Genomic DNA, 16,407 nt, shown 5'->3' with positions numbered 1-16,407 from the left:
GAATTGGCTGCTTTATATCTCTTATGGTTGGGGTTATGTTTTCAGGGATAAGGACAGGCAAAAGTCCTCAGTATACCTATGAAGTTTTCATGAGAAGCATATATGTAACGTATGCAGTTACTATATATAGTTACCCCTAGCAACACTGGACAAAATCTTTCTGGTAATGAGTGATAAAGGTATGTAGTATGAAAGAATAACTTTTGAAAACATTAAAAAAAAACTGTACACTTAAGAGGAGCTGTGGTGGAATTTTTAAGTCAATGAGAAAATTTTAGTACTATGTGAATTCTGTTTTTGTGTAAACTGTGTAGCTGTTCTCTCTCCTACAAATTTTGTTTTTTATCGTATGCAATCTCTGTCCCTCTTTTGCTCTCATAAATTGTTTATCCTGGGCAAGTGGTTCTCAACGCAAGGGTGATTTTGCCCTCCAGTGGACATTTGGCAATGTTTGGAGGTATTTTTTGTTATTATTAACTGAGAAGAGGGGGTGGGAGTTACTACTGGCATCTGGTAGGCAGAGGCCAAGGCTACACAACAAAAAATTATCCAGCCTAAAATGTCACTATTGCCGAGGTTGAGAACCCTGTTCTAGGTGTTTCTGAATAAGAGGCCTGAATCAAGATTCCGTATTTCCAATTGTTTTTTGACTTAGATATAGATAATCTTTATACCAAGTCTGAGAATTAATCTACCTTCCCTATGAGTTAAAGTATAATGTGTAATTAAAAAATCTGTTATCTCATTGTTTCATCTGTGACTGAAAAACCAGTGAAAATGTCCACAAAGTAGCAAGAAGAAAACAGGTAGGTAGGTATTTTAGTAGGTAGGTATTTTACGACACCAAAACTGATACATTCTTCTTCTATATGAGATATATGTAAGTAACATTATGTTAGATGAGTTGAGACATGCAAAGCTCCATCCCATGAGTGTTCCCTCTACAGAAGAGGAGAGGAGGGGGCAGATAATGAACCTGGCGTTTCGTCTTGGCAGTCAGCGAGTGAGACTTGGTTTTACTGCAAAGGGGAACTAACAAATACGAATACCGACCGTATCAGCTGCCATGAGCACTTTACATATGTTGTGTCATGTTTTAAGATCAGTGACCCACAAGGTAATTATTTATCTCCATTTTGTAGTCAGGGAAACAAATTCAGAGAGGTTAAATGTGGCTGAGTCAGAAGTAGAATGCAGGTCTATGACTCCAAAGCCCACATTGTTTCCACTGTATCATTCTGCCCTCGAAGAGGGGTTTTACGAGTGTTTTGTTCTCCTTAGGTTTTCCTTGAGGATGTTCTAGGTAGATTTCATAGAAAGCCAACATCCTTGATTTTCACTCTGAAGAATCGTGGTGTTTCTAATAACGAGATTAAGGATGAAGACAAACACTGTTAAAACACTCAGACACACACTTTGTTCAGCCAAGAGGTCCTAATCCATGTTGGCGTGAATGGAGACGGGTTAAATGCTGTGTATTGCCGTGAATTGCTATGGATCACTTCCTTCTTTTGCAGAAGGTGCCTAGTAGTGGAGTTTGAACTGCCTATTGTGTAGATTGTGCTTTTGTCTTTCTGTGATGCCAAGTACACTTCATGTGCTATCTTTCGCTGCCAGAATTCCTCCCTGTAAGGGTGTGAGTGAGGAAACCCAAAAGGCTCTGGACCGCTCTCTCCTTGATTGCACTTTCCGATTGCAAGGTAGAAATAACCGCACGTGGGTGGCAGAGCTAGTGTTTGCAAATTGCCCACTTAATGGCACTTCTACCAGGGAGCAAGGTGAGATGCTTCACATATTTTGTCTTTGCATATTTCTTTTTTTTTTTTTTTTCATATTGATAGCTATTAATCCTCTTTTCTTTTCTTTCTTTCTTTTTTTTTTTTTAATCCTGTAGGGCCATCCCGGCATGTTTATCTGACATACGAAAACCTGCTGTCTGAACCAGTTGGTGGTAGAAAAGTTGTTGAAATGTTCCTTAATGACTGGAATAGCATTGCACGATTATATGAGTGTGTGTTGGAATTTGCACGTTCTCTACCAGGTACGTGCGATAATCTTCCTTTTGTCGGGGGGAAGCCCCCCCTTCCTTTTTTTTAACTGAAGAAGTAAAAGATGCACATCGTAAAAAAAAAAATTCTTGGGGCGCCTGGGTGGCACAGTCGGTTAAGCGTCCGACTTCAGCCAGGTCATGATCTCGCGGTCCATGAGTTCGAGCCCCGCGTCAGGCTCTGGGCTGATGGCTCGGAGCCTGGAGCCTGTTTCCGATTCTGTGTCTCCCTCTCTCTCTGCCCCTCCCCCGTTCATGCTCTGTCTCTCTCTGTCCCAAAAATAAATAAACGTTGAAAAAAAAAAAATTTAAAAAAAAAAAATTCTTTTTTTTCAGGAGAATATCTAATGAAAAAATAAGTTTCCCTTTTACCTCAGGCTTTTATTTCCTTCCCCCAGTTTCTGAGTTCTCGACTCAGTTTCTTAGGTATCCAGAAATCGTTACTCCTAGCTATACCGCATTATAGTAATAGGTAGTATTTAGTGAGAGTTTACTACATGCCATATGATGTGATAAACAGTTTGCTTGTGTTGACCCATTTAATCCTTGCAGTCACCCTGTGAGGTAGGCCATTTATTACTCCTCATTTCACGAATGAAGGAAACAAGTCACAGAGACTGAGAAGCTTGCTGAGGGTCGCATAACTAGTGAAGGGTAGAGCTGCAAGTGGAGCTTCCTGACCATTGTGCTGTACACTGCCTCAGTATCTCTCTGCCCTGCCCTGCCCCCCTTGTTTCCAAATGGAAATGGAAGCCCACCATCCATGCCATTGCTTTCCTTGTTTTATTTTCAATTGTTCTGTAACAAAATCACATATTTAGAGCTCTCAGCCTGTCTGGGCATATGATACTGCCACCATGTGTGTTTTAAAGTTTTGCGAGTTATCTTAATCTCCCTTTTACTTCTTCTCTCTCTAGACATACCTGCGCATCTAAATATTTTCTCGGAAGTTCGTGTTTATAATTATCGAAAACTCATCTTGTGTTATGGAACCACCAAGGGAAGCTCAGTAAGTCTGTGAATTTATTAAAACTGAAGTTCCTCTCCTAAATCTTCTAAAATTTTTTTTTCATGTTTATTCATTTTTGAGAGAGCAGGGAAGGGGCAGAGAGACAGAGAGAGAGAAAGAGAGAGACATAGAATCCGAAGCCGGCTCCAGGCTCTGAGCTGTCAGCACAGAGCCTGACGCGGGGCTAGAACCCACAAACCGTGAGATCATGACCTGAGCCGAAGTCAGATGCTTAACCGACTGAGCCACCCAGGCGCCCCATCTCCTAAATCTTCTAAAAAGCAAGAATTCCAAAACTATGAAAACTACCTTGAAATAATTGAGGACTCAAATAAATATTGGGGATAAAAATGATAAACTTCAAGTACTTTGGTGATATTTAATATATTATAATGTTTAACCCTTTAAAATAAAAAGCAAAAATTATGCCCTCTTTGATGGGGTATATAATCTTGATGAGTTTTGGACAAGGTAATGTACTTTTGGTGTTTGTATTTGTTTTCTTCACGGATTTCAAATCTGGTTAGCAGCAGGATCACTTTAATGAAAGATTATGAATGGTTTTGAACAATACAGTATGTCTCTGCTTTTGGTCACGTGACTATCAACATTATTTGGTCCTGTCTCAGTCTTGAAGGTATTCCCTGTAATCTCTTATTTCCTTATTTTCTTCCCACCCCATATGTAAAGTCCTAGAAATTTCACATAAAAATTCAGCCAGCTGGCTTCTTTCAGGACTCTTCTACATCAAGTAATATCAGAAATTCCTTGAGTGTTTTAAAATCTATTAACTGAAGGCATCTGTGTTGGAGGTGGCTTCCTTTCCCTTTACGACAGTGCTCACCCAGAGGGTGACTTTTCTTCAGTCCTAGATAAGAAACACCCCATGATGGTTTTTAAATAAAATTTAATCCAAATTGTCTTCTTTAGCACCTTCTCTTTCTGTTTTATTTAGTGGAAGTGGGCTAATACATAGTCTGCAAATGTACTGGCCCATAGTACCAGTACATCTGGAGTTCACAGAGTCCAGCCTTCTGGCTGGCTTTCCAAAAAGACCTCATGTAGATCTTTGGCGTTTTGCCTTACTGTTGAAACATTGTTTTTTCTTCTGCTGGAATCTGTTACTTTCTCAGTTTCTGAAACCTGTAATCTCTTTGATTTAGATTAGTATCCAGTGGAATTCCATACATCAGAAATTTCACATCTCTTTGGGAACTGTTGGTCCAAACTCAGGTTGCAGTAACTGTCACAATACCATTCTCCATCAGCTTCAAGAAATGTTCAACAAAACACCGAATGTGGTTCAGTTATTACAGGTAATTAAGTTTACTTTCTGTGTGAAAATAAGAGTCAGTGTCAGGGTCTCATGTAAGACCCCTCAAAAAATTGTGTGGTCTTGTCTTCAGTGACAAGGATGTGTATTTTTGTCTTTTATATATTTCATTCTTCTTGGGGAATTTTCTTTTGATTCAAAGTAGATGCAGTGATATAATTTGCATTCTCTTCAAGGGAACGTTGTATGGAACGTGCCAGAAAGACATTGTCTCACTTATGACCATAAGAGATTCTGAGGCTTTAGCATTTGTATGGAAACTGGTTGCTCTCATTGTGTCTCTTTTAGGTACTCTTTGATACTCAGGCTCCGTTAAATGCCATCAACAAACTCCCCACTGTGCCGATGTTGGGCTTGACCCAGAGAACCAATACTGCTTACCAGTGCTTCTCCATCCTGCCACAGTCGTCCACCCACATCAGACTGGCCTTCAGGAACATGTATTGCATTGATATTTACTGCCGGAGCCGAGGCGTGGTGGCAATACGGGATGGTGCCTATAGTCTTTTTGACAATAGCAAGTTAGTTGAAGGTTTTTATCCTGCACCCGGACTAAAGGTAACCGACTTCGGTATTATAGCATGAGTAAACATAGACATCGCTAAAACAGTTGCTTTGAGGGGGAAATAATGGGGAAAAGCAACAAATTCCTGCTTAAAGTTAATAAGCAGCTGTGTTAGTTCGTCATCTCTGCAACTTCATTCTGAAGGAGCAGGAAGTTCTCATGTGCCTATGTGTATGAGATGATAAATTCTCCTCTCCTTGTAATGAGTAAGGTGGAGGGTAGGGCAGAGAGTCCCGTTTGCTAGTTGGAACTTCAAGGAACTTCAGCAATGTCTTTATCCTTGATTATTGAGAAGGTTTGATTCATCAGTTCAACCATGAGGGTTTTTTTGTTTGTTTGTTTTTAATGTAGGATCCTGGGCCACAATATCTGCAGATTCTGGTATAATAGCTCAATTGTATGTGCTTCTAGTTTAGAGTCAGATGGTTCCAAATGGCTTGTTTTGAAAATTAGTCCCTTGCAACCCACTCTTGCCATTTTCCTGTTCTGTTTTCAGCTCTTATATGAGGATTCTCTTGGTATTTACATCCCTGTCCCTAAATGAAATGCTTACATTGCTGTTCGTGGACTTCTTGGTTTGAGGGCATTATCTGATTCTCACAATGGACGATGAGGATTTAATTCTTTTTTAATTTGTATATGCTCCTTCTTCCTTCCAGGCTGCTCCCAGTATACCTTCTTTCTTTCCTCCTATCCTTGCAATATGGCTAGGCAGCAATTTTTATTAGATAATTTTTCAGTGTTGTCATTATTATAAATATGTAAACACTGTCCACCAAGCTTACTATGATTATTTTTCTTGTTCAACATTTTATTTTCCTGGGAATTATTAATTTGCTTTTTTTTTTTTCTTAGCTTTCTCTGTACTTATCACTAACTCAACCTTAGAGTCTCTCCCATGTATGTAACTTTCCCCTCCGCGCATTCATATATCAGCTACCTCACTGGTTTCATCTTGAAGAAATCTCTTCTATAATCCTCTGACCTCCAATCTGGAATGGTAGTGCTCCAGACCTGTTGCACAGTTTTGATTCAGGAATCTGTAGAGAGACAGTGAAGAGGGAGAGAGAGTCCTTTACTTCTCTCTTGTGTTGCATGCCTTGTGGCTTTGCACCGCAGGTCTTTTTCTTGGTTTACTCCATTGTTTTCGTAGAAAACCTCCTACATAGTTTCCTGGGAGAAGGTACGTGGGAGGTTAATTTGAGACCTTGTGTGCCTAAAAACATCTTTAGTTTACCCTCATCTGATTGAGAGAATGGCTAAGTGTAGAATTTGAGATTATAATCATTTTCTGTGAGAATTTTGAAGACATTGCTCCATTGTCTTCTAACTTCTGTTGTGACCACTGAAGTATTTAATCTCATTCCAGTTCTTGAATCTTATGTAATTAAGTGGGCTCTTTCACTCTGGAAACCCACATCCTTTTGCTCTGGGAGTTGCCTTGTATCATTTCTCAATTCTTCTTTGTTTTCTCTGTTAGCTCTTTCTGGAACCCCTACTATTCTGATTGGTATCCTGGACTTTTCCTCTAGTTTTCTTATCTTCCCTGTTTTTGTCTCTTTATTTTTGGAAGATTTCCTCATGTTTTCTTTCAAGCTTTCTATTTTTGATAATTTTTTTTGTGATCTTTTAAAAAATTCCCAGGAGTTCTCTATTGTTTCTAAATAGTCATTAAATGTTCATTTTATGATACCTTGTTGTAAATGGCTATCTTATCTTCTTGTACCTCTTTTCTTCCTACATACTTTCCATTTCATCCACCTTGCTTTTTTGTTCTTCTGATCTCTTTCATATTGGTGATTCTTAACTCACTGCTCGTATTTATTTGTTTATTTAAATGTTTATTTTTGAGAGAGTGCACGCATGCACAAGCAAAGGAGGGGCAGAGGGAAAGAGAGAATCCCAAGCAGGCTCTGTGCTGTTAGTGCAGAGCCCGACACAGGGCTCTATCACATGAACAATGAGATCATGACCTGAGCCAAAATCGAGTCAGATGTTTAACTGAATGAGCCACCCAGGTGCCCGCCCCCTTGCTGTTCTTATTTAAAGGTGAGACTTGCTGACTGTGGTTTTCACTGCAGGATCACCTGCTTGGGCCATTTCTTTGGCTAACTCCCAGTGTCAGTAGATTTAGGTCTTTCTGTTGGGCCGGTGGGAGTGCCAGGGGAGGAGTATTCAAGTCTCTGCATAGATGGGATGCATCTGGCCCCCAGTTTCTGGCAAGTCAAATAAGAGAAGGAGAATACTATTTTCAACATTCAGTATGTAAGCTTTAATCTTCATTGTTTTTTTAAAGTAATCTCCACCCCCAGCGTGGGGCTCAAACTCACGACTCTGAGATCAAGAGTCACATGCTCTTCCGAGTGAGCCCACCAGACCCCCCGTGGTCTTCATTTTTAATATGGCGCTCCTCTCAATTGGCGCCGGAACCCCCTAGTCAGAGACTCTCCACCAGAGTGGTAGAGGTCAGCCTCACCCAGTGAGCCTGACAGAGGTTCTGGGAGGCTTTCCATGTCGCCTAAAAAGACTTTCGGGCAGTCCTATTTTTAGTCTCGCTTTTCATCCCCCCTTCCAGAGGTGTCTAGTGCTGCCGGTTCCTACATGTCTTGGGGATCTGGACAGAAATAGCTTTGCTTCTTGGCTTTCCCCACTGCTTGCTTTAGGCTACAACTTCCTCACATCAGATAGTTCAGTTACCACTCAGCCATCTGCTCTGCAGCCTCCAGAATTCATGGCTATTTTTCTCTTCTCTCGTTCTGTCTTTGTGACTTACTGCTTGAAAAAAAGTTTTAGGACTTTCAGTGGGTTACTCGGAAAAGATAAAATGTGCATTGTCAATCCATCATCTTTTATTAGATATCAGACAGCATACTTTGAAAAGCTTTCTAGTGATCCTGATAAGCTTTTGATCTATGTTTTTGAAGATTGGGAAGGTGGAGCGTATTAAAAGGAAGAGAATGCTTGAGATGCAAAGTCTGGTCGCCTTGCTGAAATTTTGATGAAATACACCAGAAAACAAGATTGTCCCACTCTTTTTTTTTTTTTTTTTTAAATTTTTTTTTTTTCAACGTTTATTTATTTTTGGGACAGAGAGAGACAGAGCATGAACGGGGGAGGGGCAGAGAGAGAGGGAGACACAGAATCGGAAACAGGCTCCAGGCTCTGAGCCATCAGCCCAGAGCCTGACGCGGGGCTCGAACTCACGGACCGCGAGATCGTGACCTGGCTGAAGTCGGACGCTTAACCGACTGCGCCACCCAGGCGCCTAGATTGTCCCACTCTTGGTGGTTCAAGATTTCAGTCGCGTTAAGATTAAAAGAGGAAAGATGGCTTGGTTTCTGTATTCAGTTTTCTTCTGTCATATTTTCTAGCTCAGAAGGTAGAGAACTCTTACCAAATAGGACATTTCACAAAGTCACTGAAGTGATTTATATGGCCAACATACGACTTTTCTCTTTTTTCCTGTGTTTCTGATTCAGAAGTTAACAAGAAAATACTTGGACCTGGTGTGGGGAGGTACCAGGGTATACTTCTTTCTTCAACTTTGTACTTGCACAATACTTCTTGAGAGGACTTTTAACTTAGATGTTATTTCCTCACTTTCCCCGCCTTCCTTCAAAATTATCAATATGTCTTCCAGTTTGTCCTGGAAGTGGCCACGTATCAAACTTACCTTTCAGAGTTGGGCATGGTGTATTTGTTTGTGTTAAAATAATCTAAGTGATTAAACATATCTTACTAAAGGTAGGTAAAATAATCTGAATTCTACCTGTTTATATCCATAGACATTCCTGAATATGTTTGTTGACAGCAATCAGGATGCTCGAAGAAGGTCTGTAAACGAGGATGATAATCCCCCTTCTCCCATAGGGGGAGATATGATGGATTCTTTAATCTCACAGCTCCAGCCACCACCCCAGCAACAGGTGATGTCTAGCTGAAATTACAAATGGTATCACATTTGCCTAACTTCACGGCTTCTACGGGTGTCTGGGCTTCTCTGTTGAAAGGCAAGGAGGTCCTTGGTGGGCCCAAGATGTCCAGGACGTCCATATGAAAAAATACAGACAGAGGGAGAGGAAGAAGCTTCTAGTAATGGCAAGTGAATTAGTACCAGAACTAGCTCTAACCTCAGACTTAAAATGCTGTGAGGTGATCACCCATGTGATCACAAAGAGGATGATATCCAGCTGGCCAGTAAGCACAAAAAGGGTGTTCCACATCGTTTGGCATCACAGAAATACAGCTTGAAAGCACAGTGAGAGAATACTCCACACCCACAAAAATGGCTTGGAGGAGAAAACTGACAATTCTTGCCAACATTAGGTATTAGCAGTGACGGAAACTCACTTACTAGTAGAGGGTGCATAAAATGGTACAGCTCCCTTGTAGTGGTGTTTAGAAGTGCTCCAGGGTGTTAAATGTGAACATTACGCTTACCTCTGACTTAACAATTCTACTCTTAGGGGTATGAGCAACAGAAATGCCCCAGAAAACACAAGAATATCCATATCAGCCTGATTTATCTAAAACTTGTAAGCTACCCAAATATCAAACAGCAGAATGAGTGAATAAGTTGGGGTATACTAATGCAATGGGATACTTTACAGAAATAAAAAAACAAACTTCCTGCTGCATGCAACAGCATGACGAATTTTGCCGACATAATGTTGAACAGAAGAAGCCAGACACTAATAAGTACATTCAGTATTGATGTAAAATGTGAAAAGAGGCAAAATCAAGCTTGAGTGACAGAGGTCAGAATAGTGCCTACCTTTGGGAAGGTGCTAAAGACTTGGGAGGTGTATAAGGGAGGCCTCCGGGGCACTGGGAGCGTTCTTCAGTGTCTTGATCCATGTGGCAGTTACAGTTGTAAAAATCCATCAGACCGTGCGTTTGTTAGGATGTGTGTACTTGACTATATGTGATTTGTAACTCAGATAAAAAACCGGATTAGGAAGAATTACGTCGTCCTAGGCTTTTCTTTGCTGGAGATGAAGGTAAAGGTGAGTAGAGATAGGCTGAACTACCATGTTTCACTGCCTTTAAATCTCCACCAAATGGGAGTTGCACTGTTTTTTATGATCTGCCAGAAACAACACTGCCAGTTTCGCTATGCCATGCCATGAATTGAAAGACACACCCTGATTTCAGAGATGTGAAAACGTGGAGGGGAAGAAAATCTTAGAATCGGTGAAATGGTAGATCACTGATACAGATAAATCAGTGATATGGTAGATAAGATGAGCAAAAAACATTTTGAGGGATATAAGCAAGGGCATTACAAGGTCAGGAGTGAGATTCTTGCTGTGTTTTAAACATTTCGAAAGTCAGAGAGTTATTAAATTTCTGAATTATTGTGTATTTTGCACATTTTCATATCATGTTTCCTGTTTTGTAATCAGTGAAATGTGTAAATGTTAACACTTAAGCTGTAGGCTGTGTGCTGTATGTACTATATAATCTACTTGGGTGGCCGTTTGACCAACGTTTACTTGTTTTCTTTTCAGCCATTTCCCAAGCAGCCAGGGTCATCAGGCGCTTATCCTCTTACTTCGCCCCCTACATCTTACCACAGCACAGTTAATCAGTCTCCCTCTATGATGCACACACAGTCTCCAGGTAAGGTGTTACCTGTGCTCTTGTCATGTTCAACTTTCACATCCGGAATACGCACACGCACATGCACGCACCACACATGTAGCCTTGACTTCAGAAACAACTCCTTATCTCTGGCTAAATATTGGCCATTTGTTCCTTATGGCAGGATTGTGAAATCTGTGTTCACGATTCAGGTTTGAATTAAGTGGAGATATTGTCACCCAGAGCCAGGCTCACGGCACAGCTCCAAGAAGTGCTAATCACAATATGATCTATGTCAGAGGCCAACAAACGAAGGCCCTGGGCCAAGTCCTGCCCGTCACCTGTTTTTGTAGTTTTGTCGGAACCCAGCTACACCCATTCGTGCAGTGTTGAGGCTGCTTTCCTGCTGTGCTGGAACCCCTCACAGAAAAAGTTGGCCAAGCCCTGGTATGTGAGACGTGCCCCTCAGAGGGGGGCACAGCCTGCTCGTCCAATCAAAATGGCTCTGTTGGCAGCCCCATGAAGTGCGCTGTGAAATTGTCTGAGGATGCCGAATTTTTACTTGTAACTGAACGATCTGTTAGTGTTGCTTGAGTTCTTGCCCTGTGCCAGTGCTGTGTGGTGCTGGGGATTCAGCAGTGAGCCAGACACCGGCCCCACTCTCCAGCTCATCATCCAGCATGGAAGATAGGTATCACATTTCTTGGGTAGATGATCCCTTACGTGCTCATCAGAGGTGCTGGGACTACAGATGAGGATTTGGAAGTTACTGTCCTGTCGTCTAAGGTCACCGAAGGCTGAGTTCGGTGGGTGAGCGCAGACCCTGACGAGTACTGGCAGCTGCTTCCCAGGAGCAGGAGCCTGAGAAGATGCTGCCAGGGAGCAAGGAGAAAAACAGGAGACATGAGCATAGAACCCAAGGGGGAGTGTGTTTCTAGGAGATGAGTGAGGTTTTATATAAAAGGAAGTAGAAATAATTTTGAAGTAATTCTAGAAGCAGACAGGTATATAGAATTTGCTGTGTGCCAGGCCATGTTCTAAGCACTTCATCCATTTAATCCCCACAGCAAACCCACAGCTAACTATCTAAGTATGACACTTAAAGGTTAGTCGAGTTGATGAACGTATTTACTGAATGTAAGGCACTACATTACGTGTAGAACATAAAAAATATGAAATTCTCTCATGCAGTAGAGAATTTAAAACCTGCTGGTACGGAGGATAGTTATGGTAATGTAGCAAGTATTTCAGTGTTGAATTTATTTATAGTTTTGGTAGCATGGTTCCCCCTTTCCTGATCCTCAGTTGAAACTAGTCCTGTGGTAAATCCCATCTTTAAGCTTCTGGCTCTCAGTTTTTTAATATCTGCCATCTAGACCTCTCCCCTGAACTCAAGTCCTGTATCTCCCAGCTGTCTAGTCAGCATGTCCTTGTAGATGTCTAGACAGTGGCTGAGACTTGAACTCCTAACACCCGCCCCTGCCCCCACCCTATCTCCGGAAATGGCAGCCCCTTCCTTCCCGCTGCTTGGCCAGAGCTGTTAGAGTCGTGCCCAACCCCTCTTCCTCGCGCACCCACTTGAGCAGTTACCGGTCACTGTCCGCTCTGTACTCAGAATTTATCCAGACTCTAACCGCTTTTCACTTCCTCAGCCTCCGCCCTCGCCCAAGCCATTAACCGTCTTTCACTCGGATTATTAATGTGGCCTCTAACTGGTTTCCCTGCCCTTGCCCTACAGTCTTATTTTCCACACAACGCCTAGAGTGATCCTTTGGAAACAGAAGCTAGTTTATGACTCCTTTGCTCCAAACTTTGCAGTGGTTTCCTGTCTCATTCAGGGTAAACCCTGTGTCCTTAGAGTGGGCCTACAAGCCCCCGTGTGATCTGGGGACACCCCCCACAGCCACCTCTCTGTCCTCATCTCCTCCCACTGACCCTGTGCACCCACTGATCAGCCACACTGGCCTCCTCCCTGGTATTTATGCTCCTGCCTCTGGGGCCTCTGTACTAGCTCTTCTTTTTGCCTGGAATACCTTATCCCCTGGGTATCTTCATGCCTTACCCTTCAGTTTCTTTGTGACAAGGCCCACATGCTCTCAGAGCGGTCTTCTCGGGTTGCTTTATATCAACAATAGCACCCACCTCCGCCACTACATGAAATTGCCCCCTTTCCTTGCCCTGTTTTTCTCCATAGTTTTTATCACTGACATATATTGGTTTGTCTTTCTCATTTTACTAGAATATAAGCTCCGTGAGGGCAGGAATTTTTGTCTCTTGTGAACTGCTGCATCCCCAGTGCCTACAACAGTGCTTGGCGTGAAATTGACATTCATGCCCACGTGCTGAATGAATGAGCGAATAAAAAAAAGTACACTGGATATTTTTGTAGAACTCAGTCAATATAAGGGCTAGAATTTGGGCCCCAGGGAATTGATCTCTCCCTCTCTCTCTCTGTCTCTCTGTCTCTCTCTCGTTCGATAACAAAATCATTCCAGATTTTCTTTATGCTATTTATGGGAGCTTTACTACTTATTTCTTTAGTCTGTTGAGAGAGTCTTAACTTGAGGTCCTCGGCCAGGACATAATATGTGTCCTGCAAGATCATCTATAATTATTTTCCTTCATTAGGGAATCTGCATGCCGCCAGCTCCCCCAGTGGGGCTTTGAGAGCCCCTTCACCAGCGTCATTTGTTCCAACTCCTCCCCCATCCTCGCATGGAATCTCAATAGGACCAGGGGCCAGTTTTGCTAGTCCACATGGTGAGTCTGTACATGGAAATCGCGATAGCATAAGAATTTGACGTGAAAGTCGTTGTTTTGTTAAATAAATTATTTTCATATTGCAAAAGTAGCACTCTGTTTATTGGGGAAATCGCAAAAGAATGAATTTGTCCTAATCCCACCACGCAGAGACCTACCAGTTGGCCTCTCTGCTTTGAACCCTCTGTCTCTCTCTCCCTCGCCCTGCCTTGCTCTTCCCGTCACGCACCCCCTGCTTGCCTGCCTGCTTGCATCTCTGTTGCCCTCCACCTGTCTGCTTGTCTCTCCCCTCGGACACCTCCCCCGATAGTTGGGACTGTACCATATGTATTGAGACTTGGATTTTCTAACTTTTTAACTAAAAATAATCTATTTTGAATTGGTTCACATAAAGAAGAGGTAGCCAGTGAAGGGTTTCTATGCCACCAACCACCTAGTTCCTCTTCCCAGAGGCATTTAGTGTTACTAATTTTTCATATGTTCTTGCAGAGGTGTTTTATGCGTACAGAAGCAGATACCTGTAAGTGTACTCTCCCCTTCTCTTTTACACTCATGACAACACACTTCAGTGCCTTACTTTTTTCATTTATTTTATTCTAATGCCATGCCAAATCACAACATGAAGAACTTTCCCAGTTAATTACAGCTATGTAGCATCTGTGGTTTTACACTCTACTGTTAATATTTGTAGGAACATTTCTGTCAGTAAAAACTCTACATCGTCATACTAAATGACTTCATAGTATTCCCTTGTCTCGACATACTGTAATGTAACTGTCCTCCTATCATATGTTTAGAATGTTTCCTTTTTTTTTTTTTTTTTTTAACAACTAAAAATGGTATCATCTCTGCTCACCTAATTATTTCCTTAGGTTAGTTACTAGAAGTGGAATTGCTGTTTCAAAGGGTTTGAGAAATTCTAAAGCTTTTGAAGCATACTGCAAATTGCTCACCTGAAAGGCTATGTCAATTTCCTCTAGCATCAAACAAGAGTATCTATTTTCCTGCATCATTGCCAACACAGGGTATTAATGATTTTCAAAAATCTAAGTCATTTTGATAGGTGAAAGTTTCTTGGATTATTAATGAAATTGAACCTTCCCCCTGCCCCCCATGGATCTTTGGTATTTCTCATTTTATGCCCTGCCTATATATTCTTGTGTTTTTTTCTGAACTATTTATAAGACTTGAAATTGGGACTGTCTACTCTCCTCTGATACATGGTAAAAGTGTTTTCTCAGTTTGTCGTTTGGTTACGGAGGGGTGTATATATAATATGTTAACGGTATCTGCAGGATGAAATTTAAATATCAAATTGTTCAGGAAGTTGCTGCTTTCAAAACTTGATTCTTGGTTCATTTCTCAGTGTAGCCTTTAGTAAATAAAACAGAATTTTCCTGTCCTCAGCGTTGAGTAGAATAAAAATGTAATTTGTCAGTGTTACTTGAAAAGTAGATTTCTGCCCTTAGATGAGCTTTGAGATTTTTTTTGCTCAACATTTTCAAACATGTTTGCAAATAGGCTTTGAAAATAGTAGGTTGTTACACAATGTCCATGTTGAAGCTTGGGTGAAGGTAAATTTTATCCTGCCTCGGTCTGTATTTTTCTAATTTTGTATCATGTTAAGAAGCATCATACTTCAGTGAAATAGCAAAAGAAAAAATAAAGCAGTCACCTTGTAAAGTGTTGAGTGTTTAAGTGCTGTCAAGTACTTCTCAGTTATTAAAATACAGGTTTTGAAAACCATCTGTTTACTTGTTTACAGGAACCCTGGACCCTAGTTCTCCATACACTATGGTGTCACCAAGTGGAAGAGCCGGGAACTGGCCAGGGTCTCCTCAAGTGTCTGGCCCCTCACCAGCAACGCGCATGCCTGGAATGTCACCAGCCAACCCATCACTACATTCTCCGGTTCCAGATGCTTCTCATTCCCCTCGAGCTGGAACAAGTGAGTGTCATCACCATTTTTGTGTTCATTTTTAGTCTAACCTCCAAATGACCTATTTTTTTTCCATCCTCACATTTGAAAGCCATGACCTACTTGTTAAATGGGGATACTTAATAACTTAAACTTTTATCCACTTAGTAAATTGGTTAACAATAGTTTGCAAAGTTAAGCAAAACGTAAGAAAGAAATGTCTCCTCCAGAAATCTTGTGAGGTTGACCCCCTTTGTTCTGTTACTAACTTAGCTACTAGACCTTAAAAGACACCTAAAGTTAACTGATAAGGTTATGCAAGTTAACACAGAAGAGAAAAATTGTACACATACGTTGGTTAGCTTTGCCATGTAACACTTCATGACTTAAAACAATCTTGTATTAACTCACCATTGTGTAGCTTGGTGATTTTGGGCTAAGCCAAGCTGGGCAAGTTTTCCAGACTCTGTTTTGCTCACTCACGCTTCTGTGGTCAGCTCCTGGGTTGGCTGGGGCCTGACTGGCTTAAAGTGGTCCCAGTTGGTGTGGCTTCCTCTGTTCCATGTGGTCTCATACTCGAACACAGGCTTGTTGACCTGATGGGTGGACAGGGTTTCAGAAACGTGAGTGGAACCCTAGGTTTGTTGCTGGCACCATGTCCCTTCTACCACATTCTGTAAGTGAGCAAGTCACAGGGCCAGCCCAGAGTCCAGGTAAAGTAGACTCCATCCCTTGAAAGACTTGCTACAAAGCCACTTTGCAATGGACCTAGCTATGGGGAGAATAAGTCTGACCATTTTGCTAACAGGAAGCTAATATGATTGTTATAGCACAAGGAGTAATGAACAGTATGGGTTGCTTTAGAACAACAAAGATTTATAATAAAAGCGAAACAGAATGAGACAGTGTGATTTGTAAATGAAATGACGTGTTTTCCTTCCCACAGGTTCCCAGACTTTGCCAACAAACATGCCTCCACCTCGTAAACTACCTCAGCGCTCCTGGGCAGCCTCCATACCTACCATCCTCACTCACAGTGCCTTGAACATTTTACTGCTGCCCTCTCCAACACCAGGCCTTGTGCCTGGCCTGGCAGGTAGTTACCTTTGTTCTCCACTCGAGAGATTCCTTGGATCCGTCATCATGAGACGACACCTTCAAAGAATTATTCAACAAGAAACGGTACGGGTAC

At 41.7% G+C, this 16,407-nt stretch overlaps 1 protein-coding gene across 2 annotated transcripts in view; it reads left to right on the top strand.

The window, feature by feature from the left end:
- Positions 1 to 16,407, top strand: part of MED14 (mediator complex subunit 14) — a 68,036-nt gene that overhangs the window by 41,367 nt on the left and 10,262 nt on the right. The window contains exons 17-26 of one of the 2 annotated variants that reach the window (XM_047076085.1): positions 1,618 to 1,778; positions 1,895 to 2,041; positions 2,965 to 3,056; positions 4,220 to 4,372; positions 4,678 to 4,947; positions 8,740 to 8,880; positions 10,465 to 10,576; positions 13,166 to 13,297; positions 15,063 to 15,245; positions 16,162 to 16,397. In XM_047076085.1, coding sequence (XP_046932041.1) covers positions 1,618 to 1,778; positions 1,895 to 2,041; positions 2,965 to 3,056; positions 4,220 to 4,372; positions 4,678 to 4,947; positions 8,740 to 8,880; positions 10,465 to 10,576; positions 13,166 to 13,297; positions 15,063 to 15,245; positions 16,162 to 16,397 — 1,627 coding nt within the window. The remainder of the gene's footprint in view (positions 1 to 1,617; positions 1,779 to 1,894; positions 2,042 to 2,964; positions 3,057 to 4,219; positions 4,373 to 4,677; positions 4,948 to 8,739; positions 8,881 to 10,464; positions 10,577 to 13,165; positions 13,298 to 15,062; positions 15,246 to 16,161; positions 16,398 to 16,407) is intronic. The other variant, XM_047076086.1, reaches the window with a different exon arrangement.

Source organism: Lynx rufus, unplaced genomic scaffold, assembly GCF_022079265.1.
Source record: "Lynx rufus isolate CCGP_SWC_20201006 ecotype Redwood Valley unplaced genomic scaffold, mLynRuf1.p SCAF_14, whole genome shotgun sequence".
Classification (NCBI taxonomy): Eukaryota; Metazoa; Chordata; class Mammalia; order Carnivora; family Felidae; genus Lynx; species Lynx rufus.
This window is presented reverse-complemented; position numbering and strand designations above follow the sequence as displayed.